The following is an 18,047-nucleotide window of genomic DNA, read 5'->3' as shown; positions in this document are numbered from 1 at the left end:
TTAACTGAAATTTTCACCTTAGAAGGACACCAATAAAAAACTAGGAAACACTTTAGAAATTGATTTCCTTTCTTCTGTTGGTGAGGCAGGATTTTGCTATGTATTCCTGGCTGGCCTGGAACTAACTATGTAGCTCAGGCTGGCTTTGAACTTGCAGCAACCTTCTTGTGTCTGTTTCCTACTGGGATTGCAGACACGAGCTGCCAACTTGGCTGGAATTGATGCATTTTTTTTCTTTGAAGTTACAATTATTCATGTCTGTGTGCATGAGTGCACAGGTGTTACAGGGTGTGGAGGTCAGAGGGCAACTCCCAACAGTCAGTTTTCTCCTTGCATCACGTGGGTTGTGGGGGTCAAAGACAAGTCACCAAGCTTGGTGGCCAGTGCCTTACCAGGTGAGTCACCATTCTGGCCCCTGATATGGGTTTTTAGGTAATTCGAAGCTATGTTGTAACATGAATAACAGATAACACAACATATAAAGCATCTTTCTTTCTGGATCCTGTGGTCTCTTACAAGTATTTGGCAAACAATCCCAAATGTACCAGGTCACTACTGAAGAATCTGTGCAGTTCATTCCTCGCTGACTTGGACTGTGAAGAATTCCTAACCAACCGTTCCAAGTGCTAGTTTCTTACAGGTCCTGGTCTACAGCATGGGCTCATTTTATTTTCCTGGCTATCTTCTGCAATATTCTTGTGTCCATTTCAGAGACCCAGAAATGGGAGCATAAACAGCCCAGGCCTTCCACCAGGCTACAAGGCCAGTAAGAGAGGGCAGGTGGGAAGCAGGGCTCTCTTTACCTAAATGACTTGAGCTGCTAAGTGAGACTGAAGATACTGTAGGCTGCCATTAGCCCTCCACTCTGAACCATCACCTCAGAGCCTTTACGAAGCTAATGGCACTTGTATAACTATTGCACAATATTATGTTTATATTATATAATAGAAATATATTATAAAAGATGGATGCATCTTTGAGAAGAGATGACCAGGAGTTCAGAGTTTGTTTGCTTATTTCTGGCTACTACTAGTTTTATCAGTTACTTCTAATTAATTGTACTCTAAACCCATTTTCTTGCCCACTACCCTGAGGGTTAGGCATTATTACCTACACCTTAAAGAAGAAGGACCTAAGCTGAGAGAGATCAAAGGACATGCCCAAGGTCACAAACAGGTGGAATCCGAATCCAGATGTGGGTCACAGGTCTGTCCTCCCCCCAACCCCCCAGCAGACAGTCTTGCTATGCAGTTCTGGCTAACCTAGAACTTGTTATTTGGATCAGGCTGACCTTGAACTACAGCAGTCCTCCTGCCTCTGCCTCTTGAGTGCTGGGTTGTCAGGTAGGGAGCTGGCTAGTCTATGCCCTTCAACTGGTAGTCTGTGTCTGCAGGCCTCCCCTCCTCTCCAGCTCTGAACTTGGCCCCACATTCTGTTCAGTTCCCCGTCTGCAACCTTCAGCTCCTCACACAGAGGAGGGTTCCATGTAGGAACTAGAGATCAGTGTGCTTCAAGGTGTTCATGTGGGAAATGGCAGCCCTAGTCTATAAGACAGATAGTTGAGGGGGTTAAAGGAGTTAATACAGGTCAGGTGCTTAGAACGACTCCTGGCAACACGAACAATCAATAAACGTCATCTACTTTTCTCTTTGCAGTTTTGTAAGTTATACACAGTCTTTTCTCTTTGGACACATTTAGACTTTGAGTTATTTAGCAGGGCTACAACGCCATGTCTTTTTTATACCTCCACTGAATGCAGGATGAAAGTGGTTTTGAAGTTAATGAGTACTCAGGGGCTCTGAAAGCTGAATGTCTACACGTCAGGAGAGGAAGCCGGGTGGTGCCTGGCGCTGCCAAGTCTGACTGTAGAGAAGGGGGACCGCCCGTTCTCTTTGCTGTCATACCTCCAGGGCTGCCACAGGGCAGTTGGATGCCAGGTACAGGTCCTGAGCCAGGTTGAAGTCATTAGTAAACATGGCGAGATGTCCTGCCAAAAGATTGTAGTCCTCAATTCCCTACAAAGAAAAGCAGTGTCGATGAAAAGAAATAGAAGGATTTTATTTTTCCAAGGCTTTGCTCAGTAGGATGCGGTATCAGACTACCTATCCAGTTGTTTGAATTGAGACTAAAATGTAGAATGTTGAATAAGCAGCAACTATACTGTGATTTACTGAGCCATGAAACACTGCATACCTTTATTTGTTCCAAGGACATCACTGTGCCAACATCCCCCATCGTCCGGGACACTCGGATGGCAAACTCCACCTCCATGTGGTGCAGGCAGGCTCTGGCCAGCTCGCTCCATGAAGTGCGGTCGTTTAGCATCTTGCAAATATCCCAAGCATCAGAAAACCTAGGATTGAGTGCACAGCCTGAACCACAGCTCTGCTTGTCACCTACTAAGGAATCTTTGGACAGCATGTCTGTCACCAGACATTATGTGTTAGAGAAATCCTCAAAATATTTCTTAACCTATAACTAGCACTTGCAAGTTATAAAACGCAAAACCTTTTTCTTTGCATACTTTGCTTACCTTCTTGATGTATGTGTGTGGGAGTGTATGGGTGTGCAGTTGTGTGTGGCCATGGAGGCTGGAAGAGGACATAAAGAAAGTATCCTACTCTATTGCCTTAATCCCTTGAGACAGGGCCTATGACTGAATGTGGATTTCATGGTTCTAGAATGAGGCTGGTTAGGCAGCCCCAGACACTCCCATCTTTGCATGTGGTACTGGGATCTGAACTCAGGTTCCCAGGATGGTGCAGCATCTTCCAGCCCCTTTCTTACCATCTTCTGTAGTCAGAATTTACTCTCTGTAATCAGCCCTCCCCACCCCCAATTACATTATTTTTGTTCTCACTTAAATCTAATAAAACTAGCACTTTAGGCTGGACATGGTGGCACACACCTTTAATCCCAGCACTTGGGAGGCAGAAGCAGGAAGATCTCTGTGAGTTTGAGGCCAGCCTCATCTACAAAGAGGACAGCCAGGGTTATCTAGACAGATTATATCCCAAATAACAACAGCAAAACAAAACAAACACCAAAAAAGCCCCCCGTACGCTAACTCTACAAATACATACATTTCAGCAAACAAATCGGTGTTTAGGCACAGATGTTCTCTGTTGCCACTGCTTTACCCCGACCCACCTCTGTGTGTGTGTGTGCGTGTGTGTGTGTGTGTGTGTGTGTGTGTGTGTGTTTAGAAAAATACAGAGTGATAGATGGGGAAAGAAAAAAGAGGGAAAATAGGAATCTATAGAACATTGGTTCTCAACCTGTTGGTTGCAACCCCTTTGGGGGTCGAACCACCTTTCATAGGGGTCTCATAAGACCATCAGAAGGGCACACGCCTTTCATCCCAGCACTCAGAAGGCGGGGGCAGTTGGATCTCTGCGTTCAAGGCAAGCCTAGCCTACAAAGTGAGTTCCAGGACAGCCAGGGCTGTTATACAGAGAAATCTCATCTCAAAAAGCCAACATCAAAAAGAAACAGGTATTTACATTAGAATTCATAACAGTAGCAAAATTATAAAGTTACAAAGTACCAAAAAAGATAATTCATGGTTGGGGGTCAGCACCACATGAGGAACTGTATTAAAGGGTCGCAGCATTAGGACTGTTGAGAACCATGTGGAGCACGCCTTTAATCCCAGCACTTGGGAGGCAGAGGCAGGTGGATTTCTGAGTTTGAGGCCAGCCTGGCCTACAGAGTGAGTTCCAGGACAGCCAGGGCTATACAGAGAAACCCTGTCTTGGTACCCGCCCCCCCCCCCCCAAAAAAAAAAAAAAAAAAAGGAAGGTTGAGAACCACTGCTCTAGAAGATGATGTTTTTGGGCAGGGCAAGTCTGAGGCATTCACAGACTGGTAGGAAGTTATAAGTACAAGTTGAAATTGAAGGTAGATTTGTTCTATTTTGTTGACGGAGGATTTTGCTATATAGGCCAGGCTGGCTTAAAATTTGAGACCATGTCAAGCGTTGGGATTGCAGGGGCAGACTGCTACCCTTGGCTCCTGAGGACAGCTTACATTTCTCTTTTGTTTTGAACTGTGCCAGGGCCGGGAGCACAATAGGCAAGTGCTCTGTACTAAGCTGAAGCCCCAGCCATGAAGACAGTGCCTGCAGCCGGTCTACATGGGTGACAATAAAGTCATGTGAGGAGAGTCATCCATGAAGAGCAGTTAGAGAACCCTGAGGAACTACTCAGGACACGCTCAGAAGAATTAGAGCTACAAGGAACTCCCAGTTGTCCCCTAAGAGGGGAAAAGATAAGGAAAAAGGAATCTCAGGCAAGGCAAAAGTCAAGCTTCACTGATGGTTTACTAGAACATTCCAGTAATGGGGCCGTTTGTGGCTCTGTGGGCCTTTCTCATAGTAAAGCACTTACGAAAACCTCATGAGACAACAGTGCTTCCTGTAGAATCTACATGTGTTTCCATATCTAGTCTTTAGTGTGTGTATGTATGCAGATGTGGGAGGATGTCTGTGCATCTCAGGTGTACATGTGTGTATGGTTCGGTGTGCGGAGGCCAGTAGACAATCTTGGGTGTTGTTTCTCAAATGCCATCGCCCTTTCTTTGCTCTCCAGACAAGGTCTGTAACTGTAACTTGCTATGCAGGCTGGGCTGACTGGCCAGAGAGCCCCAGCAATCCAGCTGTGATTACGTCGTTATAGCCAGCTTCTTTTCAGTGTGGGTTCTGGGAACTGAACTCAGGTCCTCATGCTTGCAAGGGAAGCACTTGACCCAAGCTACCTCTCCAGCCCCTGGCATCCATTATCTATTATCCATGATCTATGCTATGTTTGTCTCTTGGACAGGCCTGAGAGCTGCTCTGCCACTTCCACTCCTACCCACCGCTTGAGCATCAGGGTCTGTGTCAGCATCTGCCTCAGGTCAGTGGGCTCCGTGTCTTTTATGCTGTCAAGGAAGCTGTGGGTGCTGAGGTAGATGGAGTTGATTTTCCCACTCTGCGTCTGGCAGGTCAGTTCTCCATTGTATAACAGCAAAGGCTTATGGGAGAAGGGAAGTTTAGTGCCACCAGCCAAAATAACCTTGGATCCTGTATCAGAAAACAGATCACTTACGACCACAAGCTAAAGACTGGCACAAATAGCAGAAAGCTTTCAATTTCACTACAATGGAAACTCATTTATCAGTAAAAAAGTACAGTGTGATTGGTACCTTGGATGGTGTCCTTGTGAAACACATACGTGTATACCTTGTCATCATCATAAGCGATAAATACACCTTTATCCATTGGCCAGTTCTCCCAGAGAACACCTTTAATGGTTGGCGAGAAGTCTGGGATCTCATAGGTCGCATCAGTAACCTACAAGATAGGATTCACAAACTTGTCTCAAGTGGCTGTCATTACAAGCGGCCTTGCTAAGAGCCTGCCTGCAGCTGCAGCACACATGGCTTCCCGGCCCATCTCCGACCCAACATCACTCCCTCCCCAGCAGGAAAGCCTCCTTTCCTATCACTGGACTATGTTCAGCTTGGAAAAAAAAAAAAATTCCTAGAACTGGGCAAATCCGGGTAGCCTGGGCTACATAGAACAGTAACATACAGTCTCCACAACAATGAAAGCTTTCTGGGAGATGGATACTATAAACATTATAGAACAGCAGACAGGTTTTCCTGACACTGCTCACTAACAGGATATTGCAAAGAAGACAGCAAAGGACCACAGTCCTCAGCTATCTGGAAGAGAAAACTTTATTCGGTGAATATTTCATTAAAAGAAACTTTTAAAACAGGCATAGTAGCAAACACCTTTAATCCCAGTCCTGAGGCAGAGGCAGGTAGGTCACTGTGAGTTTGAGGCCAGAGTGGTCTATATAGCAAGTTCCAGGACAGCCAGGGCTACATAGTGGAGAGACCCTGTGTCAGAAAGAGAAAACAACAACAACCCCATTCTTACTTTATTACATTAAAAACCTGAGCCTCTTGAGGTTTTGTTTTGTTTCCTAGCCCTGGAGACTGAGCCAGGGATCGGAGCCTGCGAGGCGAGTGCTTTACCAGCACCGCCTAATACCTCAGCCCATGTTTTCAAATTTTCTTGACTTACAGGACAGTAAACAAATCCATCACTTTTCTCATCAATGAAAACCAGTCTGGTTCCATTCGGATCAGGAAATAGTTTTTTCACACCAACAGGATGCCGATAATCATTAACAAACTGCCAGTCTTCGATGAAGAAATACTGAATAATGCCAGTCTAAAAAAACAAGAATAGAAAAAAAAAAAAAGGTCTAATCAAGGAACTGTAAAATGTGGCTAAGAAATCACTGATTTTCCACATAAAATTATCCAGAAGATAATCTTAAAGAAAAAAAAATTATTACTCTTGGTAAAGGAAGAGGCTAATGCAGTTAATCTATTTGGAAGGTACGGACTCTGGAGAAATAAAATGAGAATTCAGAAGTGATTCAATAATCACCATACTATGCTTAGTGATATGCTGTCACAATCCATTTATAGATTTGCTACTTATTAGGGAAACTTAAGGAAAAAAAACCCCAGCAGAACTCAATTAAACAACCACCAACCACATGGCAGGCTGTGCAGTTTGTGACACCAACTCCACGGTAGGCCAGGTAGTCTTGTGAAAGGTTGCCCAAGTCATCTCTCATCCATCTATCTACCTTGGGGAAATGTACATGAAGCAGATTCTTGCCTGTTCCAGGGCTGCATGGAACCATCCAATTTACTTTCCTTAGGTTTAGCTAGGAGTCTGGACTGCTTGGTTGTGGTCCTGGCTCCTTGAGTCTAGTGTGGCCCTCCAGGCTACAGATGACCACATACTCATCTGGCTTGGCTGTGCCCACCCGCTGGAGCTTGCTGTCTCCCTACTCGTGTATGCAACCATATCCAAACCAACTGAACTGCTCAGAAGCACTGAGGGATCTGACAGGCTCCACTGGTGGATTCTACAGAACACAGATGGAACAAGTGTCTATAAAATTCTAATAAATGTTTCCAGAAGATGACGAACTTGTTTTTTGAGGCAAGCATTGCCTGATAAGAAAACTAGACAAAAGTACTATAGAGAACAAGAAACCAGGTAGAGCATGCCTTTCATCCCAGCACTGGCAGGGGCAAGTGGATCTCTGTGTGTTCAAGGCCATCTTGGTTTACACAGAATGTTCCAGGTTGGCCAGGGCTACATAGAAGAGCCCACCTCACACAAAAAACTAAACAAAAACCTCTAAAAACTGAAATTGTAGTACAACAGAGTTGGAGTTAAGGCCACTGGTTGCTCTTCTGGTAGACCTGGGTTTAATTTCTGACCAGTGGTAGCACACAACTGTCTGTAACTCTGATCCCAGGGGATATGACATCATCTTCTAGCCTCAGAGGCAACGTAGCACATAAGTGATACACAGAGATAACATGCAGACAAAGCACCCATACACATAGGATTTAAATTTAAATATACACACATAAATTTAAAAATACAAATAAAAAAATTCCCAAAAACCAAGATTTCATTTAAACTCAGGTTTTAGCAAATAATCTTTACTTTGTAAAAACGAGACTAAATTAGCACACATGAAGGAAAGCCCAGTTGGAAGAACTATGTACAAGTAGCAGTCAGCCCAGTTGACAGAGTCCCACATGTCAGATTTGAGTCTACCCTTTGCATTACACCATCAAAATTGCTTAAAATCACCAAGCACTCATGCTGCTAGGTTCTACAGAAGTATATAAATGGCCAGTCACTTCTTTATTTGTATTGAATTCAATAAAAGGGAAAAACAGGAAGAGGACTGAGATTGTAAAGAAAGAAGTAGAACTTGGCTGTGCTCTGCCTTCCAGAAGCTAATACGTACATCAGTTCCATAGATGAGGAAATCACTAGTTAGGGCGTGGCATAAAATCCGGCATTTATCATCCACTGCTGGAAAGAGCCGAGTCTCACGTTCTTCTTGAGCATCCAACATTTCATTTTCTATCTAAAACAAAGATGTTTCATTTAGGGGTTCATTGATTTATCTGAGTAAGTCAGCTGTACAGCTAGGGAAAGCGTCTCTTTCCCAAGTTCAACTACATAATCAGACTCTCCATTAGGCCAATGTATGCACAAAACATCTGGCCCCCAGGGCAGCCCTGAGCATCCTTTATTTAGTGGGAGGTTTAAATGCGGACTTCCTTGGATTCCAGCAAGTAGAGTCAAGAAATAGCTGTTGTGTGTAGATATGCTGGTCTAGAATCCTGTCCTCACAGGTGCCAGTCTCTGGAACTGCTCGATCCACAGTTTGGTGGATCCCTACATGCAACATGGCCAGTTACAGCACTGAGTGTGTCCTCTTTAGGTAGTCAGAGCTCATCTATAGTTCTAGATGCAAATCACCAACCAGGTCATTATATTATACCTAATGCTATAAGTAGCACTCTTGACACTGACCGGGCTTCCAGGACAGGGCGGTAAGAAGTCAACTGCACATCTCATTCCACCAGGAAGGCTTTGTGCATCCTTTACCCACACTGGGCTTTCTAGCTAGTCTGGATATCAAATTTAGGCTCCCAGGATATGAGGATTAGACTTACCAAATGTAACTGGATTTTGCCTTCAAAGAGTGCAGCGGCATAGTCGGAATGAAGGCAGATGCTGGCTACCGTTCCCAGATATTCCACATCTTTTAACTTTTTGACAACTGTAGCAATTTCAAAAGCATTTAAACACATTAAATCATAGGTAAAAATACTGCATTTATGCATTTGCAGATGATTGTTCAATGTATGTTTGGCAAGGATCTTCTGAATCAAACCTTATTTCAGCAACTCTAAAGAAAAAGCCTCTTTTAGCTGCCAAATTAAGTAAGTTTTACCCTTGGGGGTTCCCTAGTGGCCCATGAGGAACAACCCGATAACAGATAAAAATCACAAGCAAAACAAATCATGCTTAAGTAAAAAGAAGTTAGTAGAGTTTTCTACTTAATATGTCACTTCTTGGGCTTTTTATCTGACCCAGAGTTGGGGAAAAGAAAAACCAATTTCCCTTTATATGTTGATAGCATTATTCAAAGAACAAAACCAGGAAGAAATAGATACTGTCAGTTAAGCACTCTCTGCTTTCCTGAGCCGCAACACCACCACTGTGTGGAGTGAGGTCACTCACTTAATTTCACCTCCTCTGCTTCCTGATCTCTTTAAAGCAGCTTTATCTTGCAGACAGTCAAGTACACAGGGTAACTACAGTCCTTTAGCAGAGACAGAAAGGGACCTCAAAGCCAGGGCCTCTGTAATGGAAACGCTCACGCCATGCTGTCTTTATTACAGGAGCAAAGAACACAATCTGTCTAGAAGCCACGTAAAGATTTCAGAGTGGAAACAAAGCCATTTAAATTAAGAAAGAGATGTCAGAATGAAGACAAGTGGAGGACTCAGGTTTAAACATCACTTCCAGAGCTTTCTAAATGCCACAGAAATGGAACGCCATACAAGAAGACAACACATGGACTTAGACTTGCCGTTTTCACCAAGGACATAAAACCAAGCTCGATTATTCATTCCCACAGCCAGATGATAGAGCCCTACTGCGACAAAGTTGGGTTCCACATCCACGGAAACTGTGATTGATGGCTCCTGCAACACAGTATTGGAACAGTAGTGAACCGACTGGTACAACTGCTTTGACTTATAAACAAAGGACAGACCATACGATTTACATACCCCTTCAATGAGGTTGGCCACAGTGACTTCAAGAAGGGAGGTGAGATACGCAATCCTTGTGTGACAGGCATCCCCGAGGATGGGCAACTTGGTCAGGAAGACATGCAGTGAGCCTCTTTGGGTAGACAGTGCTAGCAACTGACCATCATCAGTCCAGGATAAGGTACCCAGCCCTAAAACAATTTGTAAAATAAACTATCATTCAAAAATGCAATATACTGCTGCAGGCGGTCAAATATGCTTTTTCATGTCAAAGGCATAAAAACTTTAGATGTTTTCTTTCCTAAATAATCTTGCTATTTCACTATACTTTAATAGAGAATATGGGCACTCAGTCATTTCCCTGTGGCTCTAGCCAAAGGATCCATCCTTTGTACAACTGGGATTAGGGTGAAGTTTGCTATAAGCCTCTGATACAAAAGAATACTTACAACTTTTTAGTCGAGTACTACGACTTAGCACAATTCCTAAAGCAAGGAAACTATTTTAGGGCACTTCAGGGAAGGTGTTACTTTTATTCCTTCTACAAGAATGCAAAGTATACAACTATCACTATTCTTCACAATGACAACAAAATACCAACTGGCTTCAACAAGGGCAATAAATACCTTTATTCTCATCATCCAGATTAATTATAGCATACATGTCTCGCAATTCTGTCAGATCATGGATTTTTATGCTGAAAAGTAAAGAAAAAGGAGCATAGATTTGTATTGGGTTCATGCTGGCATTTTATATACATTGTTTCTAGTCACCCCCCTCCCCACTTTCATCCTTCTATCTGCTCTATTCTCTGCAGCTTCAGCTGGGAACCAATGGCTTCTTCACCCACCCTCTATCTGTGCTCTGGATCGTACTTTTAGGGTGCAGGCTGCTGTGAGTAGTGGCTTAGGAAAGACTGGCAGACAAATGGAGGACTCCTGGTTAAGTTGGTGGCACTTTGAATTCTGGTCTTGTCCTTTAATTGGCCTGTTGTTACTTGGCTTTCAAAGCCCTTCAGTCTGTACACCTGTCCCGGTAAACAGTTGGATCAGCGAGAGGCAGGCGGAGTGTGCTCCATGTAACCTGAAGCGCCCATTTTAGTTTTGAGATTGACTTTCTAACATAGTCCACTTTATTCTTTTGCTCTGAGGCAAACAACCTTTAGATGTCGTCTGTGTTCCACAGCCTTGCTACTTCACTCTATGTTATCAAGACACTGTGAGCATTAATCACGTGAGGATGGGCAGGGAAGCAGAGAACTGAAAAGGTTTTCTCATTGTAAACATGTTCAAAGAGTCCAAGAAAGTGTGGGTATCATATGTACATCAACCCCAAAGTTTGTCTGATTCTCTCGAGCATCCCCCACATTCCCAGAAATATGTGGCTCTAACTAACCAGTTATCTCCACATGTGGCAGCTTTGTTCAGAGTCTGTGACAAGGCCACACTGGTTAGATTATCCTTATGGTCACGAGCCTTAAATATCTCTTGCCCAACTTCTGGAAAGTGAGTCGAAATAGCCAAAAACATTCCACGGGAAAAGCCAATCATGATGTAGCCATCGCCATACCTACGGCAGCAGAGCGGTAATAGGGTTAAAAAGGAGATGAGCTATTGAGGACAAAATGACAAAAACCTAAGTGTGATAAAATATAATTCATCAAGGCCCTACTGTGTAGCAGACAACACACTAGGTGGTGTTACACGTAAACTCAGACTACAATGAGGAAAACGCCATATACAGAACACAAGGTTATGGATGGACTTAGACATATTAGGCAAGCAAAAACCACACATTTCCCCCATAGCTTTTTGTACATACCAACTATAGCAGACGATGTTGCCGTAGACTTGCTGAAATTCCAGATCAACCGGGTTATCTGGTTCATTCAGATGAAAAAGAAACAACATTTTCTTGCCAACTACTGCACTTATCTACCAGAAAAGATCAGAAAATGGGTGGAAGGAATTACTCGGCATTTCATGCGAAGACCAACGAACAAGTCCAAACAGCTAAACCCCATTATGAAAACAGCGGGCCAAAGATGGATGTGCTAAACGCTAACATTAGTATAGAACGTAACTAACAAAAATAGTAAAACAGCACTTACTGATGTACAGTCTGGCAAAGGTCTTTGGCTTTATGTATTTTCAATGTACTCTTTGAGGTACATAGTCTTTTGAAGTCTCTGTACCTCTCCTCAGGTCTTCTGCTGTTTAGGAGAGTGACCTGGGCATAATTTTGCTGCAGCTGAATTTACTTTGGCAGTATAGAGAGACTCTTTCATTTAAGCGGCCGCTTGCTTGTGAGGCAGCCAGGTTAGGTGTGCGTTCCTAAGGGCAAGCTTGCTGACTTTAGCATCACTTTCCATCATCGCTGTGTGGCTGCAGTGGGATCCCTGTGTTACTCACTCGAAGGAGACCATACTACAGTTGTCACTGGAGGGCACCCTAATGTCAGGGAGGGAGAAGTGTATTCTAACTTAGGTTATAGATGACACCTTGCTGTACTCCCTGGATTCCAAAATGTCATCAAGTACAACAGCATCAATGTAAAACATAGCCTTTCAGGAAATAAACACCACCTCCTTCCATATTTTCGTGTTGACTATGAGAATTATCAGGACTCTAGAATGTTACAATCCAGCAAAGAAATTGTACCTGTTACAGAAACATAAGCTACGATTTTCAGAGCTGTTTACCATTTGACAGTGTGGAAAAAAAAAATCTTAAATCACATAGAAATCAGTGTTTCTATTCTTAAAGGGACCTCTATGTTTTGCTGCCACAGAAATGGCTACAGCCACCTCTGCCGTAAGAGGAAATGCCCTCACCTGCTGGGATGTGAGGCAAGTAGCAATGGCAGACACAATTTTTAGGTCTGAGTGACTAAGACTTACCTTGATTAAAGAAACAATAAATTTATCAAGGTCCAAGCCAGATGAGAAATGGAAGTTGAATGAATACTCTACCAAACTACCAAATGATTTGGTTGTGGGCTTGAATTCGGATGCTTACTGTGTTTTCAGCAGAAGAAATTCGCTCATCTGTCTTGCTTGTGGAGAACTTGATGTCACTTGGCTCTGATTTCACTGGTGTCTACAGGGGCAAGAAGTATCATCACTGTGAACAAAATCAAATCCCTCTCACCAGGATGGAGCTCAGCGACAGGACACACAGTAAACATGTCTGAAGCTCTAGTTTCAGTTTAAAATTCCTTCCCTCTCTAAAACAAACCTTAGCGATTCATTAGAGATTTTAATAAAACACGAAGCTTGCTTCTACTTATGATGAATTTTGGATTGTGAACTGGAGAATCCTACTGTCACAAATACCTAGAAATTCTGGATGAAACAGAATTCGCACTCTCTTAAGGAGACAGTTAAGCTCAAGGATACCACACTGAAAGCAGAGAGGGTGTGAGCATGCTCAAGCCGAGGCATAGCTGAGGGGGTGGGGCAGAAGGGAAGCCAGCCTCTTAGCTGGTGGGCCGGTCAGAAAAAACATTGTTCATTTCAAACACGCGATCCTTGGCCTGCTTTCCTATCCTTATTATGGCCTGGGGTTCCAGCATACACACTGAGGAGTGTGTATAATATAATACCCTGGATTTCCTTTCAATAAAGGAGACTAGAGACTTGAGACTAGAGACTTGATCACACACCTTGTCTTGTCTCCATTCTTTGTGTCTCTTCCCCTCCATCCCCACTCACTCTCTCTCTCTCTCTCTTGCTAGACCCTGACCCGAGGACCAGAGCAGCAGCTCAGGCCGGGACAAGTGGCCCCAAACCGGGCAGTGTGGGCCTCGACACATATGTGTATGGATACATGGGAACAGACAAAGAGTTCTGATACTTAAAACATAAAACTGGGGGCTGGAGAGACGGCTTAGTAGTTAAGAGCATTTGTTGCTCTTGCAGAGGACCCAGGTTCAGTTCCTAGTGCCCACAAGATGGTTAGTAAGCATCCATAACTCCAGTTCCAGGAAATCCAACACCCTCTTCTGACTTCTGTGGGTACCAGGCATGCACATGGTATACATACATGACTACAGGCAAATGCTCATACACAAAAAAATAAAATAATATCAGTATCTTTAGGAATATGGAATCATAATCATATTGCACATAGTGACTTAAAAAACCTTTTATACATTAATTTGACACAAAGCTGTTTATTACAAGGAAAAATGGACATCTCACATAGAAAGATGGCGATGTGTTACCTGTCTTATTGTGTCACCTTCCTGGTTACTAACTGTAATCATCTTATCTTCGCCTCCCAAAGCAAGGAGATTCTCCGTATTCCAACATCCACATGTGATTTTCTTAGTATGTTTTCCTGAAAAAAGAGGCAATTTTTGCTGATATGTAGACTTCTCAAAATGGATAAATAAAAAATTAGTGACGCTAATCTCATGTGCCATGGGATTGAATAGACAAGGGGTTCTACTCCCATGAAAGCCCTTCGTGTCTACACAAACTTATATTAAACACTTCATCACTAAGCTAGAAATTTAAATAATGGCATATAAGAACTTTTTGTCTGGATAATATAAACAGGCCTCAGCGGGGAAAAATGTTTTCCTCTACAAATTTTGTTGACTTATCACGGATATTATTAGTAATATCTTAAAAGAAGCAAATCCCACAGCAGTAAAGTTCTCCTCACTCCTATCTGATAAAATCTTGATATAAGCGGACTTACCATGCACAGTTTAGCTGTTCGTGGATAACTGTAGTATAATTCACAGTAACACAGAGTAAATGTGACTGGCCTAGTGAGACGTGTTGAGGGGGGAGTCTCCGCTCTACCATAGAGGTAGAGATTAAGGGATAACAGGGGACACATGTGAGTGTGTTCAGTGCAACTGCAGCAGTTTTTTCTGAGCTTTCATCTGAGGTTGGTTGGTTGAACATAAGGACTCAGAACCCACAAGCATAGCGAAGGCCCATCTGCTACAGCATGAGAGGAGACACATCAGGAGGAGTCTGCAGGAAATTAGGCAGAAAATGTGAGGCCATCCCATGACTTTAGCCATGAGTGTGATAAGACACTGCACCCTGGACATAACTGGAGGGGACGGACACCTACGATACTTTCTGAACAATTAAGAGGGTTTTGGAGAGGTTAAATTTGGAGTGCTCACAGGCATCCCACAGGAGTGGGGTGGGGTGTGTGTGTGTGGGGGGGTGTTCAGTAAGAACTTGCAGATGTGAGTCCAGCCAGCAGTGGGGAGGAGATTCAGGAGTTCTCGGGTTATGGAGAGTGTTGCAAATCGGGAGACCAGAGCACGAAAGTGGAGTGAATGTTCAGAGAGAGGAGCCTGTAGATGGAGAGACTGTGTTGCTCTTGGATTAAAGGACTCAGGTGGTGCACAGGGAAACCAGGAAGGGGAAGGATGACATGGAGAGAGGCTGAAAGATGCCAAAGACAAATGCCTTTCTTCTTGAAAGTTACGTTTATTTATTTACTAGTGTGCTTATGTGTGTGTGCATGTGCACTCACATGGTATATGCATATGTGCATGTGTGTTCTACAGTGCACATACAGAGGTCAAAGGACAACCTTTTGGAGTTGATTCTCTTCTTCACCATGCAGGTTTCAGAGATTGCATTCATGTTGTTAGGTTTGGCAGCAAGTGCCTTTACCTGCTGAGCCATCTCACTGGCCCATAAATTCCTTTCTTTACCAAGGAAAGGGAGAAGAAACCTTTCTTTTTCCTATACACTGTCACTCTGCTTAAAACTCAGGTTAAGCATAACATCAGTAAGAACAGTTATCATGAACTTAGAGTACTCTTGTGACCTAATGGGAGTAATGACCTAGTACTTCTGGTCACTCTGGTGACCAAAATGGGAGACTGGCATTATTTAATTAAACTGTCAGAACTAACATGTGTGTGCATATCAGAATGCTGTACAGCAAGAAACACCAGCATCTTGTCGAGCTCAAAGGCACAGATCAGTACAACATGAACTGCATATTTGGTTACTATACAGTGCTGGTGGATCAAGCAGCCATGGGTGGGATGACCTGATTTTAAGTAAACTTAAGAAGAGGAACTGGAGAGATAGCCCAGTGGTTAAGAGCATTTGCTGTTTTCCCAGAGGACCCAACATCAGTTGCCAGCATCTGATTACAGACAACCATCTGTAATCTCAGCTCCAGTGGATCCAACACCTCTGGCCTCCACAGCATCTGCGCTACCTCATGTGCAGCGATACCTAAACATAGTTTAAAATAATAAAAACAAGTCTTTCTTAAAAAGTTAAAAGGAAACAGGGCTGAGCCATGAATCCCAAACAAGTATGAGAGAGGCAACAACATATTTATCTAAAGGACCTGAGATGGGCAATTAATTCTAGTCTTTTCAGGTATGTCTTTATATGACTATTAAGTAAGAATGTGGCACTGGGCAGTGGTGGCACACACCTTTAAATCCCAGCATTTGGGAAGCAGAGGCAGGAAAATATCTGAGTTCCAGGCTAGCCTGGTCTACACAGAGAGTTTTAGGACAGCCAGGGCAAAGAGAAAAACCTGTCTCAAAAAAAATGTGGCAGAATCATATTCATATTAAATACAGATTACACATAACATTATGTTCGTATGACAGCCTGTTATGAGAATGATCATATTCTAAAATACTATTTCCATACACATCCAGTGTCCAAATCTCTGGGGCTTATAAATGTACTAGAAGACATTTTCGAAGATAAAGTGGGAAACAAAATGCCTACAGGAGTTGTACAGACAATTTATATGGAAAAAAGTTGACTTTTGTCACTGGGAGAAAATTGTAAGTTTGGTCTTTCTAATAGATTAATGATGTTTCTATTTATCTCTCATCATTAAAATTAAAATTAAAATTAAAACTAAAGAGATAGATGTGAAAATAATTTGAAATGACTCACTGCTCTTAGTGGAAAGCACTTCCCCACGTGTCCTGTAGGTGCCTCCCTTGGTGGCGGAGAGGCTTCCAGGCCACCTGCATGCAGTTAGCCTTGCTCACTCATCAGAGTGATGCTACAGTGAAAAGGGTCAACCTTCAAGGGTATTCAAGGGCCAAGGCCAAGTGAACAGAAGAGGGAGGAGCCTGAGCACTCCATACAAGTCAGATGGGCAAACCACTCACATCCCAAAGTCTGCATTCAACTGGTGTTCGGAGACCAGGTGGGGTAAGGATGAGGAGCATGGATACTCCCTATGGAAGCAGTCACTGAACGTTTTGGTTCACTTACTATATGGATTAAAATTAGTATATAGAATAATACAACCACACTGACTAAATTAACCAACATGTGGGGTCAACAGTTGTTGATACGCATATGAACTATTCCATGTCTAGCGATACAACCTGGCTGTGCGAGGGAAAATGGGTACCACTGATGTCCTGATGGCCAAAGACACAGGCTGACCTTAACCCAGTCTGTCCTGTGCACTTCAGGAAATCTTAGCAAGCAGGAGAGGGATCTTCTTAGACAGGTATCTAAGATGGACCAGGGAAACCTTTCTCTACACATTTTTCCACGCTGTCTCAGAGAAATCTGAGACAATGGAACTGACTCTCAGAAAAGCATTGCAAACATGTAGCAGTGTTTCTAGGCAGAACCTACCAAGAACAGGAATCTTTCGAGATGTCTGATGGTTATAGATGAGCAAATTCCCTTTAATGGTCCCAACAGCCAGGAAACTTCCAGTTTTTGACCAAAGAAGGAAAGACATTTGATCCCTGTAACATTAAGATATAGATTACCTAATAATTCACAATCATAACCCCTTAATCATCCTGTAAGAAATATTTCATGTATAACTTTAACTTCTGCTTAGAAGCTGAAGTGCGACATTATAGCTCATGACCTTTTAGCTGTAATCCTAGCACTCAGGCGGCAGAGGCAGGCAGATCTCTGTGAGTTCAAGACCAGGCATGGCTACATAGTAAGACTCTGTCTCAAGAAAAAACAAAACAAAACAAATAAACAAAAAAATTCACACAGCTTATGTGTTTTAGATGAAGACTACATGCTAAAAGAATTTTGGAGGTGGCAGAGAGATGGCTCAGAAGCTAAGAACACTAGCTGGACCCATGTTTGATTACCAGCACCAACCCCATGGTAGTTCACAACTGTCTGTAACACCAGTTGCTGGAGATCTTCTGGCCTCTGAAGGCACCAGGAATACACGTGCTTCACAGTCATACATGCTGGCAAGACCATACATAGAAGGCAAAATTTACATATAATATAAATAAATAAAAAATTTAAAAGAAAAATCGGAGACAGAATAAGATAATCTTGGCAGCAGGTAGACTCAAAATTAATAATAATAATAATAATAATAATAATATAGACTTTGTTATAGAACCTCAAATTCATAAGGTGATTT

At 43.0% G+C, this 18,047-nt stretch overlaps 1 protein-coding gene across 2 annotated transcripts in view; it reads right to left on the bottom strand.

The window, feature by feature from the left end:
* Wdr19 (WD repeat domain 19) overlaps positions 1–18,047 on the bottom strand; it is a 67,874-nt gene that overhangs the window by 33,146 nt on the left and 16,681 nt on the right. For both annotated transcript variants that reach the window (XM_076938541.1, XM_034509156.2), the window contains exons 5-19: positions 17,279–17,394; positions 13,888–14,003; positions 12,681–12,761; positions 11,485–11,597; positions 11,059–11,232; positions 10,290–10,360; positions 9,682–9,854; positions 9,480–9,594; positions 8,557–8,663; positions 7,839–7,961; positions 6,074–6,223; positions 5,185–5,332; positions 4,858–5,062; positions 2,194–2,353; positions 1,905–2,015 (exon numbers count right to left, since the gene is read on the bottom strand). In XM_076938541.1, coding sequence (XP_076794656.1) covers positions 1,905–2,015; positions 2,194–2,353; positions 4,858–5,062; positions 5,185–5,332; positions 6,074–6,223; positions 7,839–7,961; positions 8,557–8,663; positions 9,480–9,594; positions 9,682–9,854; positions 10,290–10,360; positions 11,059–11,232; positions 11,485–11,597; positions 12,681–12,761; positions 13,888–14,003; positions 17,279–17,394 — 1,963 coding nt within the window. The remainder of the gene's footprint in view (positions 1–1,904; positions 2,016–2,193; positions 2,354–4,857; positions 5,063–5,184; positions 5,333–6,073; positions 6,224–7,838; positions 7,962–8,556; positions 8,664–9,479; positions 9,595–9,681; positions 9,855–10,289; positions 10,361–11,058; positions 11,233–11,484; positions 11,598–12,680; positions 12,762–13,887; positions 14,004–17,278; positions 17,395–18,047) is intronic.

The sequence above is a fragment of the Arvicanthis niloticus genome, chromosome 7, assembly GCF_011762505.2.
Source record: "Arvicanthis niloticus isolate mArvNil1 chromosome 7, mArvNil1.pat.X, whole genome shotgun sequence".
Taxonomy (NCBI): domain Eukaryota; kingdom Metazoa; phylum Chordata; class Mammalia; order Rodentia; family Muridae; genus Arvicanthis; species Arvicanthis niloticus.
This window is presented reverse-complemented; position numbering and strand designations above follow the sequence as displayed.